Source organism: Anguilla rostrata, chromosome 18, assembly GCF_018555375.3.
Source record: "Anguilla rostrata isolate EN2019 chromosome 18, ASM1855537v3, whole genome shotgun sequence".
NCBI lineage: Eukaryota > Metazoa > Chordata > Actinopteri > Anguilliformes > Anguillidae > Anguilla > Anguilla rostrata.
This window is the reverse complement of record NC_057950.1, coordinates 25,559,969-25,575,712: the sequence shown is the minus strand read 5'-3', so window position 1 is coordinate 25,575,712 and position 15,744 is coordinate 25,559,969. Positions and strand designations below refer to the sequence as shown.

Here is a 15,744-nt window from a genome sequence, read left to right as displayed (position 1 = left end):
AAACCATTAAAATATCATAACATGAATTGGCACAAAGGTTGGGAGTGCTACGTGGTGGGCATATTGTCCATTGAAGTTCAGATGACATACAGAACATTCTTGGTCTGGGAACTAATGTGAAGTCTGATCAGATGTGTTGTGAGTCACCAGCAGTCTGTCATAGCTGATTATGCTGTTCTGATTGTTGTGGATAGCATCCCATCGCTGCAGGGACAGCATGGAGAAGAAGCTTGTTTGGGATGCATAGCCAGTGTGTCCGGTGTGACAGGAATAGGTCTGTTACCGATTTCAAAATGTGGCACTTACCAGCCAGTTTTCACAACAAAGGGATATCATTAATCTGTTCAGCTAAACACCACAGTCCTCAGCCAATAGAGCTAATCACACTCATTGTGAATTTCCAGGAGGTGACATCATCTTCTGCAGCAGTCATTAATGTGCCCACTCAAATCTCAGAACTCAAAATCAATGTCACTGGCGTTAGGTGCAATAATATTCATCCTCTTCATTCCACACTGAAGAGGGATTACCCATCTTTGGCCTGTAATTTCACAATTTATCATTCTGGACATAATTTGCACAAGTTTGCATCACACCAATCGTTTGACTTGACTGACAAGTGAATAGGTTTTTTTAATGTATTTGCTGTACTAAGTACTTTGCACATGCTGTACGAGTAATTATGGCATTTACATTTTACTTTTTACAACTTTTTCCTTTAACAAGGTTATTTGACAGATAATAAAACAAAAAAGCAAATGTAAACAAATTATTATTGTTGTCAGTAGTACTTCGTCATCTCATTTATCAATTCTAGTCATTATAGTTCTATGTTCCTAAGTTAACCTCCAAGACAATAGGTGGCAGCATCAGAGGCATTGCCTGGTGCCTTGAACAGAAAAAGTAGGAAGAGATTTTTGTGTTCATTTTATTTCTGGAATTATTAGCAAGCTAGTTAGCAAGGATTTTTTTTGCGTTTTCTCTTTTCAGCCTGTGTAGTTTCCAAAATTGTCACTCTTCCAGGTCCGTATGCTAAACTACATAGCTGCCACATAGCTGGATATCTCATGGGATTTAATAACTGTCGTAAATGTCACACTTTTCTTCACAAAATGGCTATCGATAGGCATTTAACTGTCTATGCACCGGTATCTCATAAAATTAGCCTGTCATGCTAGTTCCCTGATTTTAAATATTTTAACATTTACAGTTTAAAACGGACATGTCTTTCAATGTTGCTAGTTAAAGTGACATTATACTAGTGCTAGGTAACATTAGCCGTTTGAGTCCAGCTAGTTTGCTTATACGGTAACTATGTAGTCCGACTATGCGCGTTCTAGCAAGTACACTACTTGTTCGCCAGCAAGCGAATTAACCTGATTGCAAGCAAGCTAATGGGAACTATGTAAAGATATGTAACAGCTCGCTACGCTATTGGATTACCGACACCCGTTGTCTGTCTTGCTTCACATAAATGTAAACATTGTAACCGCTTCATCGTCAGAAAATTCTTAGTAGACATCCCCAGACAACACACCTCCTAAATTACCTAGCTGCATATGCTACACGTATGGGCTCACCAAATAATGTTTGCTAGTTACCCAGAAAATTTTAATTATGTACATAGCTAACTAGCTAGTTCCGGGTTTACTATAGTTTGGCCCTTTTCTTTAAAACTAGTGTTGTTGAAATTTGCAATCAATTTTGTGATTAAAAAAAAAACTTCGTTAGATTGCAGCTATGGTGTAATTATCCAGACTAAACAAGCCTGAACTCGTTTATGGTTTGGTGTATTAACTCAGTCTCCATCCTAGTGGTAAAACCTCTTTTTTTTAGTCTTATTTTTCTAGAAAGGTCCAGACTCCACCAAACTGCAGGCAGAGGGAGAGGTATGGATCATGGCTGGAGTTGAGACTCAACTTATGCTGAGTGTTGGGTTAATTGGTAAGGAAATTACCAATTAAACTTATCATTGTATTCTGTCATTGTTTTCCAGTTGTGAGATTAAATATCCACGGTCCTCATCTCTGTGTCAGATGTGGCTTTTGTGCCAAATGGTTCTCTCTGTGTCCTCATGTCACGGCCCCTCTCCCCCCTGCCAGAAAAGGATGTGAACCACGATGTCCTGTGGGTGTGGTGCTACCCCTCTGTCAGCGCGGAGCTGCGGGACGTCCTGCTCAGGAAGTGCTGCCTCACGCTGGAGGGCTCTGTCATCCACACCTTTGTGTTCGGCCAGTTCAGCCGCACCTGGTACTACATAACCACCGTGGAGGTTCAGGAGCCCACTGCCCTGAAGAAGGTGCGGTTTCCCCTTCCTGTGGTCTGACTGAAATGCACAGTAAGAGCAGAGTCACAGTAACTGTAGGAAACAAAACGAAACAGCTTGTGAATGTTAAGAGCTTTAACACTAGTCAGGAATGATTTTGACCAGTCATTCTCCTACGGGGTTAGTACTTGCAAGTTTTTTATGTAATTGTACAGTTTTCATAGATATGTGTTGCATGACGGGGTTTAATTAAATTCTTTTTCCTTCACAAAATTGTTCTTTTGTTGTTTATCAAGGTCACACATTTTTCAATAGTACTTACTGCAAAAGATTTCAACCCTGAGAAGTATGCTGCATTCAGCAGAGTCCTCTGCAGGTAAGCCTTGCTGCCCTCCACCCTGATCCCTGACTAGACTGTGTATACATTCAGTTTGTTTTTACATCACTGTGCAGACACCCCTGCGCCCTGTGTGTTCTCACCACCAGGGGGCACTGCATCCGTAACGCACGATCGTAGCAGTATTCTGAAATGAATACTCATCGGTGTACTCTGCTTTTTTTTTGGTGAGACGTTAAAGCATGCCTGTCTGTTTGGCTCAGGATGTACTCCAAACACGGCAGCCCCGTCAGAATGATGGAGGGCTACATCGCCGTCCTCACCAAGGGCGTGTGCCAGAGCGACGAGAACGGCTCCTTCCTTATCAGGGACTACGATGCCCGGAAGGCCTATTTAGCCGGCTCCATCAAAGGTGCACTGGGGCGGGGAAACGCTGGCTCGCTCCCCGTCTAATCCAGGGCACCCTGAACCCTGTGTGCCTGTGACTCAATGAGCTGACTGTGTTTGCAGTCTGATAATTCACCCCATATCAAACTGCAGCTTAAAATATACATATACAGATAAGCAAACAGTTTTAACACATTACGTTACATTAACTAGTAAAGTGAACGTCAGAAGCGCAATGTTTAATTTAACTGGTGTGAATGTCAGTGAGAAGTGTACTGAATATACTTGCAGTATTTATACTGGCAGGATATTTATTAAATCTGGGCAATCTGGACTAAATGTGCTGCCGCCTGCCAGTCTAGCTCAGGATTTATTAAATGTGAGTAATCTTGGATAATATTCATTAGTGGGAATAATTGTGGGTAATGTTTATTAGTAGGGTATGTATTAAATGTGAATAATGTGGGGTATCTTTACAGGCAGAGCATGTATTAAAATGTGAGTAATCTGGGGTAGTGTCTGTCAGATGGATTTTTGTTAAGTGTAGATAATTTTGTGTAACGTTCATCAGCAGGACTTGTATTGAATCATTTTTGATGGTGAGATGCAGGACTTACAGAGTGTTTGGTGTCTGTCCTGCTTCAGACGTGGTGTCCCAGTTTGGGATGGAGAGCATCATCCTGTACACAGCCCTGATGCTGAAGAAGAGGGTTGTGGTGTACCACCCCCGCATCGAAGCACTGCTGGAGTTCACAAGGTGATGCAATGTGCTGGTATACCATGGGCTAACCATGTGCGATATCGAAAAAATATTTATTGAATCAACCAACGCCGGTGTGTTTTTGATACCTAATCCTTCACAGAGCATCATGAAAGAGTGGTGAGCAGGCAGATAAAAGCTACACAGTAGATAATGAGAAACAAGCAGTGGCAAAGACAGTAACTGCTTTGTGAATGGACAATCTTGAATCTAATAATGTTTTAGGTTACCAAAGCTCCATTCACATGTAGTTTATACCTAACAAACATACTTTGGAGACTGATAGAAAAACTGAGCTGGTTGTTTGAGACTGAATCTTACAGTGACTAGAACATAATGTGTCACTTTGCAGGAACTTTTCTGACATCTTGGGTTCTGACTGGTGCTTGCTCCTTTATTTTTATTATCATCAGTCCCATTTTGTCCTCCCAATTTGCAAGAGCACAGTACTTGCATAGTATTACCCGAAACTGTAAATATGTGACTGTAAATATGTTCCTGGGAGATGAACCTTTTCTCATGGTCTACCATAGAGTTCTCCCAGCCCTGACATGGCACAGAAAGGACTGGTCTATTCTGCACCCCTACGTCCATCTGAATGACACAGAACTGGAATCGCTTCGCTTGTGCACAGGTGAGGTGGTCTGTAGCCCTCTCAGGTGAGACGGTCTGTAGCCCTCTCAGGTGGGGGAGTCTGTAGCCCTCTCAGGTGAGGCGGTCTGTAGCCCTCTCAGGTGGGGGAGTCTGTAGCCCTCTCAGGTGAGGCGGTCTGTAGCCCTCTCAGGTGGGGGAGTCTGTAGCCCTCTCAGGTGAGACGGTCTGTAGCCCTCTCAGGTGAGACGGTCTGTACCTCTCAGGTGAGACGGTCTGAGCCTCCAGGTGAGGACGGTCTGTAGCCCTCTCAGGTGGGGGAGTCTGTAGCCCTCTCAGGTGAGGCGGTCTGTAGCCCTCTCAGGTGGGGGAGTCTGTAGCCCTCTCAGGTGAGACGGTCTGTAGCCCTCTCAGGTGAGACGGTCTGTAGCCCTCTCAGGTGGGGGAGTCTGTAGCTCGTAGGAGAGCGACTGATTTGCTTTTCTCCGTTTTTGAGTGTTCTGCTTATTATTGAGCAGGTGATTGATGGAGAACAGGTAGAAATGCTTACTTCTGTGCACTATTATTATATTATTTTAATTCTGTGCATCATGTGTAGTGGGAGGTTTATTAGGGGGTCAAGAATCAAGGGTGCTTGTGCTAGGATTGTTCTTCTTCTTCTTCTTTGTCTTTTTGGTATTTTTCTTCACACTGTTGCTAAAATTTTCACCCCTTTCCCATGCTCAAAAACTCACAAAATTTGGCAGTCATGTCCGGCAAATTTATTATGCATTACTGTATTATGTATATAAACTGTATTATGAATGTTATTATGCATCTGACACTCTGCCATATTGCATTTTCTGCCATTTAGATTTTTTTTAAAACAAACTTTTCTGCTCTTCTGCTACAATGTTTGTCTGATTCTCGCTAAATTTGACCTGCATGGTGTACAGCATGTCCCTGTGTTAAATTGTGAAGGAAATTTTGATATCTCCAAATATAATTTCAAAACAGAATCATTATAGATGTACTCTCACATCCAAAACACACCAAAGTTGGTATGGATGGCATTTGGACTAGGTTTGCATTCTGTAACCCCCAACGCGTTGCGACTCACCCTTGGTGCTTGGCCCCCAACATCACTGCTTGCAGCTATGTTCATTTGTGAAACTTTAAAATATGACATTCAATTGTTTCAGAAATGCTCTTCAGTAAGGCAAGATTGTTTATGTTGACTGTTGAAATGGGTTTTGTAGGTCATTGCTTACTTCTCAGTCTAGACATAGAGGGCAGTTAATAAAGGAACTGGAAAATTAATTGATGGATTTTTTGGTTATGATGAATCCGTGGCACACCAGACACATTACGCTTACGTTCACCACCTCGCTCACTTCCTGCATCTGGTCCTCTTTCAGGATACGTCGCTGGGTTCGTTGATCCAGAAATAAGTAACAGACCTGACCTTTTTGATGTGTACGTCAACCTCCCCGACAGTGAAATCACCATTTCCCAGAATGCAAAAGGTGAATGCGTGGTCTGCATTTTTACCGCAGCACTCCATCTCTAGCAATACAGTGGTGTCTCGAAACAAGAAGACCTGGTTCCCCCCAAAAAGGTTTTTTTCAGTTCCTGCATCCTGTTAGTCACACTGTAAGAAACTAAATTACAGTAGTCTATGGTGAAGTGCTGTGGTCATTATTGTTATAAGCCAGACTGCAGCACCCAGCACTATATCGTGTAAGAAGGCTAAATGTTATCAGTAGATCATGTTTTTTTTTGCCTTGTTTGTGGTGTGAAAACACTCTGCAAATTGTGAAACCTGGGGATTTTACTAGTTTCAGAGACAGAGTGGGATTGAAGTATGCCTGAGCGTGGTTGTGTGGGGATTTTTCAGAGCTAGAAATATTACAAGCAGTGCAGTGTGACATTAATGCTAAGCCATTGATATTAGAGGTAAAGTTCGGTTTTCAACTTAGCCCCTTGATTCCAAGGACTGAGTATCTAATTGATAGTATTAACGGCTGGATTTGATAGATTCTTTTGTGAATGGTGAGAAGGTTCCGGAAGCTAGCTTGGCGGGTTCTGTCACAGTGTGATGATGCGTGTGTTTGTGCCCCACCCCAGAGGCCATGACGATGGGGAAGCTGCACAAGGACATCGGGCTGCTGATGGTGCAGTCGGCCGAGCACGCCGACAGGACCGACGGCCAGGTGATAAAGGTGCGCTGCCCCCCCCCCCGCCTCGAGCGCTCGCCTTCACCTGTAGAGCGTCCGCTTCCCCTTTACCTCCACCGTCACTACGACCCTGGAGCGCTCGCCTTCACCTGTAGAGCGTCCGTTTCCCCTTTACCTCCATCGTCACTACGACCCTCTAGCGCTCGCCTTCACCTGTAGAGCGTCCGCTTCGCCCCTTTACCTCCACCGTCGCTACGACCCTCTAGCGCTCGCCTTCACCTGTAGAGCGTCCGTTTCCCCTTTACCTCCACCGTCGCTACGACCCTGGAGCGCTCGCCTTCACCTGTAGAGCGTCCGCTTCCCCTTTACCTGCACCGTCACTACGACCCTCTAGCGCTCGCCTTCACCTGTAGAGCGTCCGCTTCCCCTTTACCTCCACCGTCACTACGACCCTCTAGCGCTCGCCTTCACCTGTAGAGCGTCCGCTTCCCCTTTACCTCCACCGTCACTACGACCCTCTAGGGCTCGCCTTCACCTGTAGAGCGTCTGCTTCGCCCCTTTACCTCCACCGTCGCTACGATGCGCTCAGGACCAGAGCTCTGGTTTGGGCGTCGGTTGCCTCGGGCTAACCGCTTCGCCTGTTATTAGCGTCTTCTCCTGTGCTGCTGAGGAAATGGCTGCTGGTTGAGCTCCATGCTGGCCCGTAGGCTGTCTCTGTTTAGCAGTCTGTGCTAAACCACATGCATAGTGGCTTACTGGCCATAAGGCTCCCGCATGCTTAAACATGGCATATTGGGTACATTAACAATGATTTATTTATTTATATATTTCTTTTTTTCATTTACCTTATTCTTTCATGCTTGTGAATAATAAATAGCTTCTTGCATGGCTCAAGAGGTATAATGTAGGCTACATCGATCATAATTATAAAACATTATTAATAATGGGAATAAATTCATTTATACTGCATTACTAAACTATAAGATCATTTTGTCATGGCTTTACCCATCATGCCCTGTGATTCCAGGACATTTCCGTGAAGACGAAGGAGATTTTGACCAACTTGACATCCCTAGCGGAGGAATGCGAGGATTCCAAAATCACCTTGGAGACCTTAAAGCGGCGGCGCCTCCCCTCGGCCACGGAGAACTTCCTGTTTCACCTGGCGGCCGCCGAACAGCTGCTGAGGATCTGAGCGGGACCGCTGCCCCGAAGTACCGCTCGCGTGCCAGAACACGCTCAGCTCAGCCCTTCATGTTAGGCCCCTCTTCAACCAGCAGACTAATGAACACTCATAATTGGACTGTCGTTAATACTGGAACTTTCCGTGAAACTGTTCCGGCCAGTTTAATCCCCGTTTTTAAAGTGAGGCAGAGTCAGGGGAAGGCTTTTATGGTCATATAACACAAATTGATATTAGGCTATGTTAGTAACCGAGTTTAAGGATTTGTGTATACTGTATGTGACAGCAGTTGCGCTGTAGATGAAATTTCCACATTTTCCAAGTGTCACCCAGTGTCAGCCGTTAGGTGTAATTTATTCAGGTTAAGCAGAAGAGATTTGCAGTCACCAGACCCATTAGCTATTCTGTTAAAGGCAAAATCAGAAACAGAAGTTATTTTACTGGTGTGTGCTGTTTTTTCTGATGTAAAAAATGAAAATGATTACTGCTAATTATAAAAATGCTGACTCCCAGTGATGGGGTACACATTGATGGCATATGCAGCAGCAACACCCCCCATTTTAACTGACTTCAGTCGTTTTCCCCCGACTTTCAGTTCCACGGAAGATAGTTCACTGTGACTCACTGCTGTCCACGCCTTGTGCATCTCACTAAATCATGTGCCTCATCCCCCAGTCTCCACACCCATGTGACCTACGTTGGCCTATTAGGCGTGAAGCATCCATTATGCTGTCTGGTATGATGACCGTCTTGTCAGAAATATCTTTTTTTAAACTTTCATCCCTTATTTTACTCCTTTTTAGTATGGAATGCCCAATAAATCGGTCCCTTCGCAGGCCTGCATCGGTCTGTCGATGAGAGCGCAGGTTAGCCTGCTCTGCAGCGGAGCGATGGGGGTTACCATGCCAACTGCAGCCGTCCCTCGCTAGGCAACGCTACAGCCATCTTGCGGGACTTTGAGCCACAGTCCTGGTTTTAGTGGCCTGAGTACAAGTGCCAATTTATCAATCCGTTCTTTTTCTAGCCCACTTCTAGCCCGCAGTCCCAGAAACTCTCCCCTTAGTGTGAATAAAGCGTACGATCAACAAATGACTGAAGAAAAATGTACATACATAAGAGACGATCAGAGCTATATTTTCACATGGAGCAGGGTGTCTATGACCCTGGTCATGAATTTAGTTGTTACTCGGCACTTAATTGATCAGTTCAAGCAATTGATTGCTTGGTAAAGTCGTTATATGTATTTTTTCACGCAAAGTTCTCTTGCTGATTTTAAGGGCGAGACAAAAGCTGTACGAACCTTGGCACCTTGTGGGTTTTCTGAATCTGGGTTAGACACGCTTAACGTTGAGAATAAAGAGTGGGGCGTTTCTTATTTTCATTTCTCTTACGGCTTTAGTGTGACACAAGCAATAAAAAAACTAGTTAGAATCGTCAAAGCACAGATTTTTCGCAGCTGATTCAGTCAGAACCATTATTGGTTCTTTTTTTCCCCAAATAATTTTTAAAAAGATTACTGTGTCAAAGGCCAGCGGGCTGCTTGTTTTGTTTAATGCATTTCATTTAATTTCATTTCTTTTTGTTCTTTTAATGTGTGCGATCAGAGCGATTAGACCCAAAGGCATTATTCTTGAGAAGGAGTGTTGGAAATTTGTCTTAAAATGACATTTTTATTGTGATTGGTTTTAATCATAGAGGGGGTGTCTGGTCGCTCCGCAGAACGTGGCTTTGACTTTGCGTCTCTTTATTTTCAAGTTCTTTAAAAGTAAATATCGCCTGTTGGGGAATAATTCATTGGATCTGAGTGCTGTCAGCCATTTGTGCTCATTACATCTATGGGACCACGTTTGAACATTACGTTCCTGTGTGTGCTTGCGTGCGAACGTGTGTGCGTGCGAGTGTGTGTGTGCATGCGTGCGTGCATGTCTTTGTGTGTGTGTGCGCGTATGTGTCTGTGTGTGCATGTGCGTGTGTGAGTGTGTGTGTGTGTTCGTGTGTGTCGTTTACTGTCTTCAGTTTGCCAAACCCTGCCCAGCTTAAAATGCCACATTAACCCTCAGCAGTCTGGTCTTCTGAGTCAAAACAACGTGTGGTTTTCTCACTTTATGGTTTCTGTTGGTCGCGTTGATCTGTTAATCCAGCCTTATGTTAAATCAGCCTTATTTTATTTTTGTTAATTTTTAAAAACTTTTTATTTGTACGTGATCCAAGGCAATGTTTGACTGCTTCAGTATTTATGTGTTTAAAAAAATTTTTTTTTATTTCTTAACCTTTGATGTCTCAGTATGGTTAGAAAAGACTTCACAGATGCAACGATTTAAGAACTCCCTTCTCTTGTGTAGCTTTTTCAAATGCCACAGGTGCTTCTGACTTAAAATCATTTGTAAGACATGAAATACATGTATACAGTAGCTATTACATACGTTGGATTTTATGGATGTCTTGTAAATTCTGTCGATCTGCAGTGGTGCTGTGGGAGTGTAGAATTTGCAGGAAATCTCCACACAAAAAAAACAGTGAACCTGCAGCCAGAGGGAGCTACTCTGGCTGGTCATGAGTTCAGACCGTCGGGACCGTCGTGATAACCAGAACATGACCACACTTCACAAAAAAGCCTTTCTATTGCTTTCTCTCCTGAATTTCATTCCTGTGATTCAGTCAGATGCAGTAAAAAATAACACTGAATGTTTTTATATTGTAGTTGTCGTATGTTTCATAAATTATCCCGAATGAGATCACTTGATTGATGACTTGAAGAGAATACTGGAAGCACTACAAACGTTGGGGGTTTCTTTCTGTGATTATGAGAGGGTAGTTTATAGAGCACACCAGCCAGGACCACTGTGTCATTTTATGTATCTGTGGTTACTCTGGACTGACTACAGGAAGTACTGTTGAGTGAAGATAACTGTCCACTGGTTTAGTGTCTCAGCTTCCAAGCATTTATCCATTGAAGTGAATGCAGTATGAACTATAATAAACCATAGAGCTTGTGTGGAGATTATAAGGTTGCACAAACAGGAAGTGACAGGGACAAAGTTTTTCGGAGGAAGTGCACCTGCTCTCACAAAAATACATGGTCCAACTGTCATCTCCAAAAGGGCATATTCCAGCTTTGATTGAAATCTGCTGATTATGTTTTTTTTTTTCTGGTTATTGTTGCCTACAGATTTTTCTTTTCTTTCCTCCAGCTGTTTCCCATTGCTCAGATGACAGGAATGTTTCCATGTTCAGTGGTGATAACTTCATTAAAGAGAAACATTCAACGAAAAGTAATTGCATTTTTTTACCTAGATCTGCCTATTTTAATGCATCTGAGCGTGATTTTGTATTAGCTGTCAGTGTATGTGCAATACGGTATGTTCATTGCCTCTCATTTAACATTTTCAAGAAGTGCTGGGACTGATTGAAATGCAGTCTAACGTAATTTTAATCAGTCAATATGCATGTCACATAAAAATTGATTACATAGTATTCATTATGTAAAGTGTAAGCTTGAATATATATTTTATTTGATCGACTGATGTAATTAAATCACTAGAATCCCACATTACCAAACTGCAGATGTTTTATCAAGAAATATACAGTATTTACATCGTTTAGTGTTTAACTGCAGTATTTCATTTCGACAGTAGGGGAATAATACAGGTGTCATTTGAGGAGCAGCCGAAGCATCTGATGGCTCACGCGGCTTTAGGCTTGAATAGTAGGGTGCATGAATGGGAGGTCTGGGAACAGCCAGTAGGGGGTGCTGTTTCCTCTGGATGAAGTAAAAGATCAGAAGCTCCAGTGCAGTGACGGGGACACGTCGTCTCACGGCAGTAATTGAATATCTTCTGACAGTTGACAGAAGGGCAGGGGTTTTAGCCGGAGACCTCGTAAGTTCCCAAACTGTCGTTCTCGTCCTGGCCCCCTGTTTATCCCCTTAAAGCTGATACACAGCCCTTCTAATCCCACTAGCCCTGTTTCGGCACAGAAGACTTCCATACTAAAAATGAGCTACATAACAGCAGTAACCACAACAATAATAATAACTTTAAAAAAAAACATCTATATGGTCGTGTACAATAGAAATATGTATAAAGTACGGGAACATCCAGAACAGATCCAGTTTGTGGCTGGTCAGGTTAATATACACCCTCTGAAGCGTCCCATCAGAGAATCGCACCTGAAACGCCGTGCTACAGTTCGGTAGTCACTGAACTGCACTATTTCCCAATCTCTAAGTAATATCTGTTTTAAACAAAGATTGTTTAAACACTGGAAATGGTCGTTCTGTGTAATTTTTGTGTATGTGTAATTTTCAGTAAATAGCCTATGAGGAGATTTAAGAGTGTGCGACCTCGCTTATGCCATATAAAACAAACGTAGAGATTCAAAATACGGCCGGTGTATGAGCGTCACAATGCACTTTGTAATCTACATTGGAACGATGAGCACTTTCCAATGGTAGGCCTACAGAGCCAAATAATAATCCCTTTCTTGATAAAAGCCTGTTAAATTGATATCCATACAAAGGACAGTGTTGCTCTGAGCGACCTGCTGCTATGGCTGACCACGTGTTGCTTTAGAGGAGACTGATTTCTCCTGCTGTCGCCGGTAAACCCTCGGTAATCTGGTCATGCGGGACTTGGCATTCGCGCGTGACTACTCCAGGTGCATTTTCTTGTGTGAGAATTGACGTGTTAAAGACGTACCTCGTTTTCACGGTAGCTGAACTGTGGGCGTTTTCTACAGCAGCTGGCCGAGTGTCTAATCTCCGTAAAAGCCTTGACCTGGCCGGAGAGAGACACAAACAACTTCAAAATCTGCAGGTATCCAGACTACTGTCACGATTGGAAGAGCGAGCACACTGCTCAGTAGAAAGTTAACTGCAATGCGCAATTATGGGCATGGTTTAATTACGATACAATAATTTAAACATCCGTCGGACAGACACATTTCAATTCTACGGAGTGTTACGTACAGGCCTACACCCGGAAGGAGGGCATTTAGTGAAGAACAGAATTAACGATTTATCGTCGGGGATTTTTCTTTGCTAAAAGATGCCACTACTCACAGAACTGTTTCCCCAGCGGAGCAAACCATCTCGAAGCGCTAAGAAGGCGCACGGCAGGGCGGGAGGCCTTGGTGTCTGCGTCCTACCCAGCATCCCAGAAAGCCCCGCACTCCAGGTAACACAGATGTTTTACCGTTAAACTTATGTATTTTACTTTCCACGAGACAAAATTGTAAATGTAGGCCTGCGCATTAAATAAATGTTTGTGACCAATTAGAATTTTAAAAAATTCTGTCCATTGTGTCGTAGCCTATGCAACTTCATCAATAAGCTGAATTGGTTGCCTACAAAATTTGATTAACCAACTAATTTTGCCACTTGCAACTATTTCACGGGCTGTTAGTTATTATATCGGTATATAGCCTAGGTTTTGCCACATGTCTAAAGTGTTTTAAAAAAATCTTTTAAAAGGTAATAATTTCACTATCATAGTCTATTGTTTTACGATTTTCTCTGTTGTATATTCTGTATTATTGCAGCTCAAAGAAAGAAGATTTTAACAATCTTGTTAATACGGATATACCAATAATCTCGTGGAGGTCAGACAAGACATGTTAATCTTTAGACTTTTCACAAGCAGATAAATTATTACCCTTATGTGTGCCGTTGCAAAGATATGACATCTGTGGATGACAGCTTTTGTGTGACAAAAATGTAGGCTAATCTTACAAGTACAAAAGTCCATTCCTGATAATTGTACACGTGTTACGTTTGTGTTTTGTAAAACTATGCAGGTGCCGAAGCGCTCTCCAGCGCAGACCAGAGCCGCTCCGTTCCTCTGCAAACTTCCACTCAGGAAAATCTTCTCGCCCAGAGCGTCCGCGTCCGGCAGCAAGGCAGTGATGGACTCTTTCATCTACGAAAACTGGCGGGTCCATCCCCGCGGCCCCGCACCCCGGTGGGCGTTTGAGGACGACCGAGCGCGCGGGCGGGAATCCCTCTGCGAAAGGCTGGATAAACGCCCGGGCGAGGACGCGCATAAGCGCTCCGTCTCCCGAGAAGGTCTCGGTGACCAGCGCCATGGCAACGGGGCAAGGCGTCGCTGCTCCGCCGTTATCAGGGGGGGCCGATCCAAGGGCCGCAAACGGAAGGAGGGCCACGCCCTCGCGGAGCCGGGAAAAGAGATGAAGTCTTTGAGCATCCGTGACTTTTACAAGCGCTGCAAGATTGACTGTTGGAAAAAAATTAACGGCTGCAGCGTTTTCAAAGCCTGAATCGGCCATCTACTGAAGCGTTTAAAAAAAATTATTTTAAGCCTCAAAACAATTGTCCTTTTTACTTAAACATAATAAAGTTGCAATTAATAAATTCCTTGCGTGTACTACATTTCTTACTTTGCACCAACATTTTTAGTATAAGTCATTCATACAGGTTAACACCTTTTTGTCATTTTTTTTTTATTTTCATTATTTACGATGAGTCAAAGTTAAAACAAGTGTTTAATTCCCCCCCTTCAGTATGTGTGAAGGCCTATGCAAAACCTTGCATGTTAATCGAAAGTAGTACTAAGCACAAGGCTTCATATTATGCAAATCAGCAACACAATGTTGGTATAATGGGCATCTGAAACGCAAACCTTGCAATCATATTATTAATATGACCCACGTATAGTCATCAAATTGGCTCATCTCACAAACATTTGTCTCCAGGACCAATGAAGTGCAATATATTTGGTTTCCTGCCATTTTGGATTTTCTGTAAGTTATCTAAACATATCCTCCTTGACTGTTTGATATAAACGTTGTCATTCTCAAGGGAGAATTAATTAACACAGCTAGCAGAAGGCGCTGTCCTGAAGGACAGGAAACTTGTGCTAAGCTAACTCCCCCTTGCTCCTCCCGAAGATGTAGGATTTGGGAGTTTCAGTCACTACATTTATCAAAGTTCACTGTGAGTCAAGACCCAGGCCACTGAGTGGGTGTAACCACGCACTCACAAACAAATAGGGGAATTCCTATATCAGTCCAGTTTACGGCTCAATAATTTGTTTTATCAGTGAGTCACAAACTCGTACAGCAAACCAGAAATGGAAGTAAAGTGTATGTATGGCCAAGAAAGATCACAGCATTGTTTAATGTCTGTCTTTTCATTGACTCATTTAGCAGTCTTTCAGTTTGATGTAGAACATTAGTATTAAAATAAGTCCTTCAGTGTCACACAATGATAGCACTAACAAGGAAGTGAGAAAGGGAACATAAAAAGTAAAAAAAAAAATGTACTTGTTTCTCCTGATAAGCGATTGAGTGCATTCCATTTTCTAATGTTTATTGAAATAACATTTAATAACAATATTATATTAGGTATGACGAAAATGTGTTGTTGGAGTCGTGATTTTATTGGTAAAAATGATTAATTAATGATCAATTAAGCTCAGTTACTTTTCACTATATCCCACGCAGTGTGCAGTTCCACCATTGGAATGGACTGGATTGAGACTCGGTTGGGATAAACAGGGAGGACATGGACTCCACCGAGGAATCTGCACGATGAAGTCCTGTTCTGAGGAACAAGGACGGATTCCGTTTCATTAACACCCCCCAAAGCATTCATACAACATCAGCAACCCATGCTGTTAAAATGCGATTAAAGAGCCTACATTTCCAACATACTGCCCTCTTCAGATGAAGTGCATCACATGACAAGGGGAATCTGATATGCCCAAATCTAAAATATAACCAAATGAGTATAGATTAATTAGAGAAGTATTACCTGTCAAAGCTGTTCTTTTTCAGTTAGGTTATTCAACAGGCCATTAGTTCATTTTTTTTCAGTTTTGCAAAGGACTTGCTCTTTTTGTGATTCAGACCAGTGAAACAAGACACCAAGTCTAACCTGTAATGACTTTCACTTCCTGATTTGCACTTTGAAGCTCAACAAATATTTATTATATGAAAAGGTGCAGTGGAAATCTGTACGGCTTCAGTGGACAAATGGTATTCAAAGTTTCTTCAAATCAAGTTTTTTAAGCAAATGATTAAGTTTTATCAGACATTCTGCTGACAATA

General features: G+C 42.8%; 1 protein-coding gene and 1 long non-coding RNA gene across 6 annotated transcripts; both read left to right on the top strand.

Moving 5' to 3' along the window:
• The first annotated feature begins 883 nt into the window (after positions 1 to 883).
• Positions 884 to 10,952, top strand: dennd10 (DENN domain containing 10). 5 transcript variants are annotated; one of them, XR_010326987.1, is made up of 11 exons: positions 884 to 1,023; positions 1,837 to 1,944; positions 2,103 to 2,299; positions 2,563 to 2,642; positions 2,867 to 3,015; positions 3,636 to 3,747; positions 4,284 to 4,384; positions 5,739 to 5,846; positions 6,448 to 6,542; positions 7,525 to 8,021; positions 8,054 to 10,952. XR_010326987.1 is itself a non-coding variant. In XM_064316850.1 (10 exons), the coding sequence occupies exons 2-10, from the start codon at positions 1,899 to 1,901 to the stop codon at positions 7,690 to 7,692; spliced, it is 1,056 nt and encodes a 351-aa protein (XP_064172920.1). In that variant the 5' UTR covers positions 884 to 1,023; positions 1,851 to 1,898; the 3' UTR covers positions 7,693 to 10,952. The 5 variants fall into 5 exon arrangements, 4 of the variants coding, with proteins under 4 accessions (XP_064172920.1, XP_064172917.1, XP_064172919.1 ...); XM_064316850.1 differs by having other exon boundaries at positions 1,851 to 1,944; positions 7,525 to 10,952; XM_064316847.1 differs by having other exon boundaries at positions 7,525 to 10,952.
• A 489-nt stretch (positions 10,953 to 11,441) lies between these two features.
• LOC135244510 (uncharacterized) lies at positions 11,442 to 14,050 on the top strand. Its single transcript, XR_010326988.1, has 2 exons — positions 11,442 to 12,854; positions 13,474 to 14,050. It is a non-coding gene; the product is annotated as an uncharacterized LOC135244510 (long non-coding RNA).
• Positions 14,051 to 15,744: the final 1,694 nt, after the last annotated feature.

Bases quoted from the DNA above. Each gene is read 5' to 3' on its own strand.
- dennd10 (XM_064316850.1), top strand. From the start codon at position 1,899: ATGGCTGGAGTTGAGACTCAACTTATGCTGAGTGTTGGGTTAATTG. The intron at 4,385-5,738 runs GTGAGGTGGTCT...GTCCTCTTTCAG, and splicing joins ATCGCTTCGCTTGTGCACAG to GATACGTCGCTGGGTTCGTT. The intron at 6,543-7,524 runs GTGCGCTGCCCC...CTGTGATTCCAG, and splicing joins CCGACGGCCAGGTGATAAAG to GACATTTCCGTGAAGACGAA.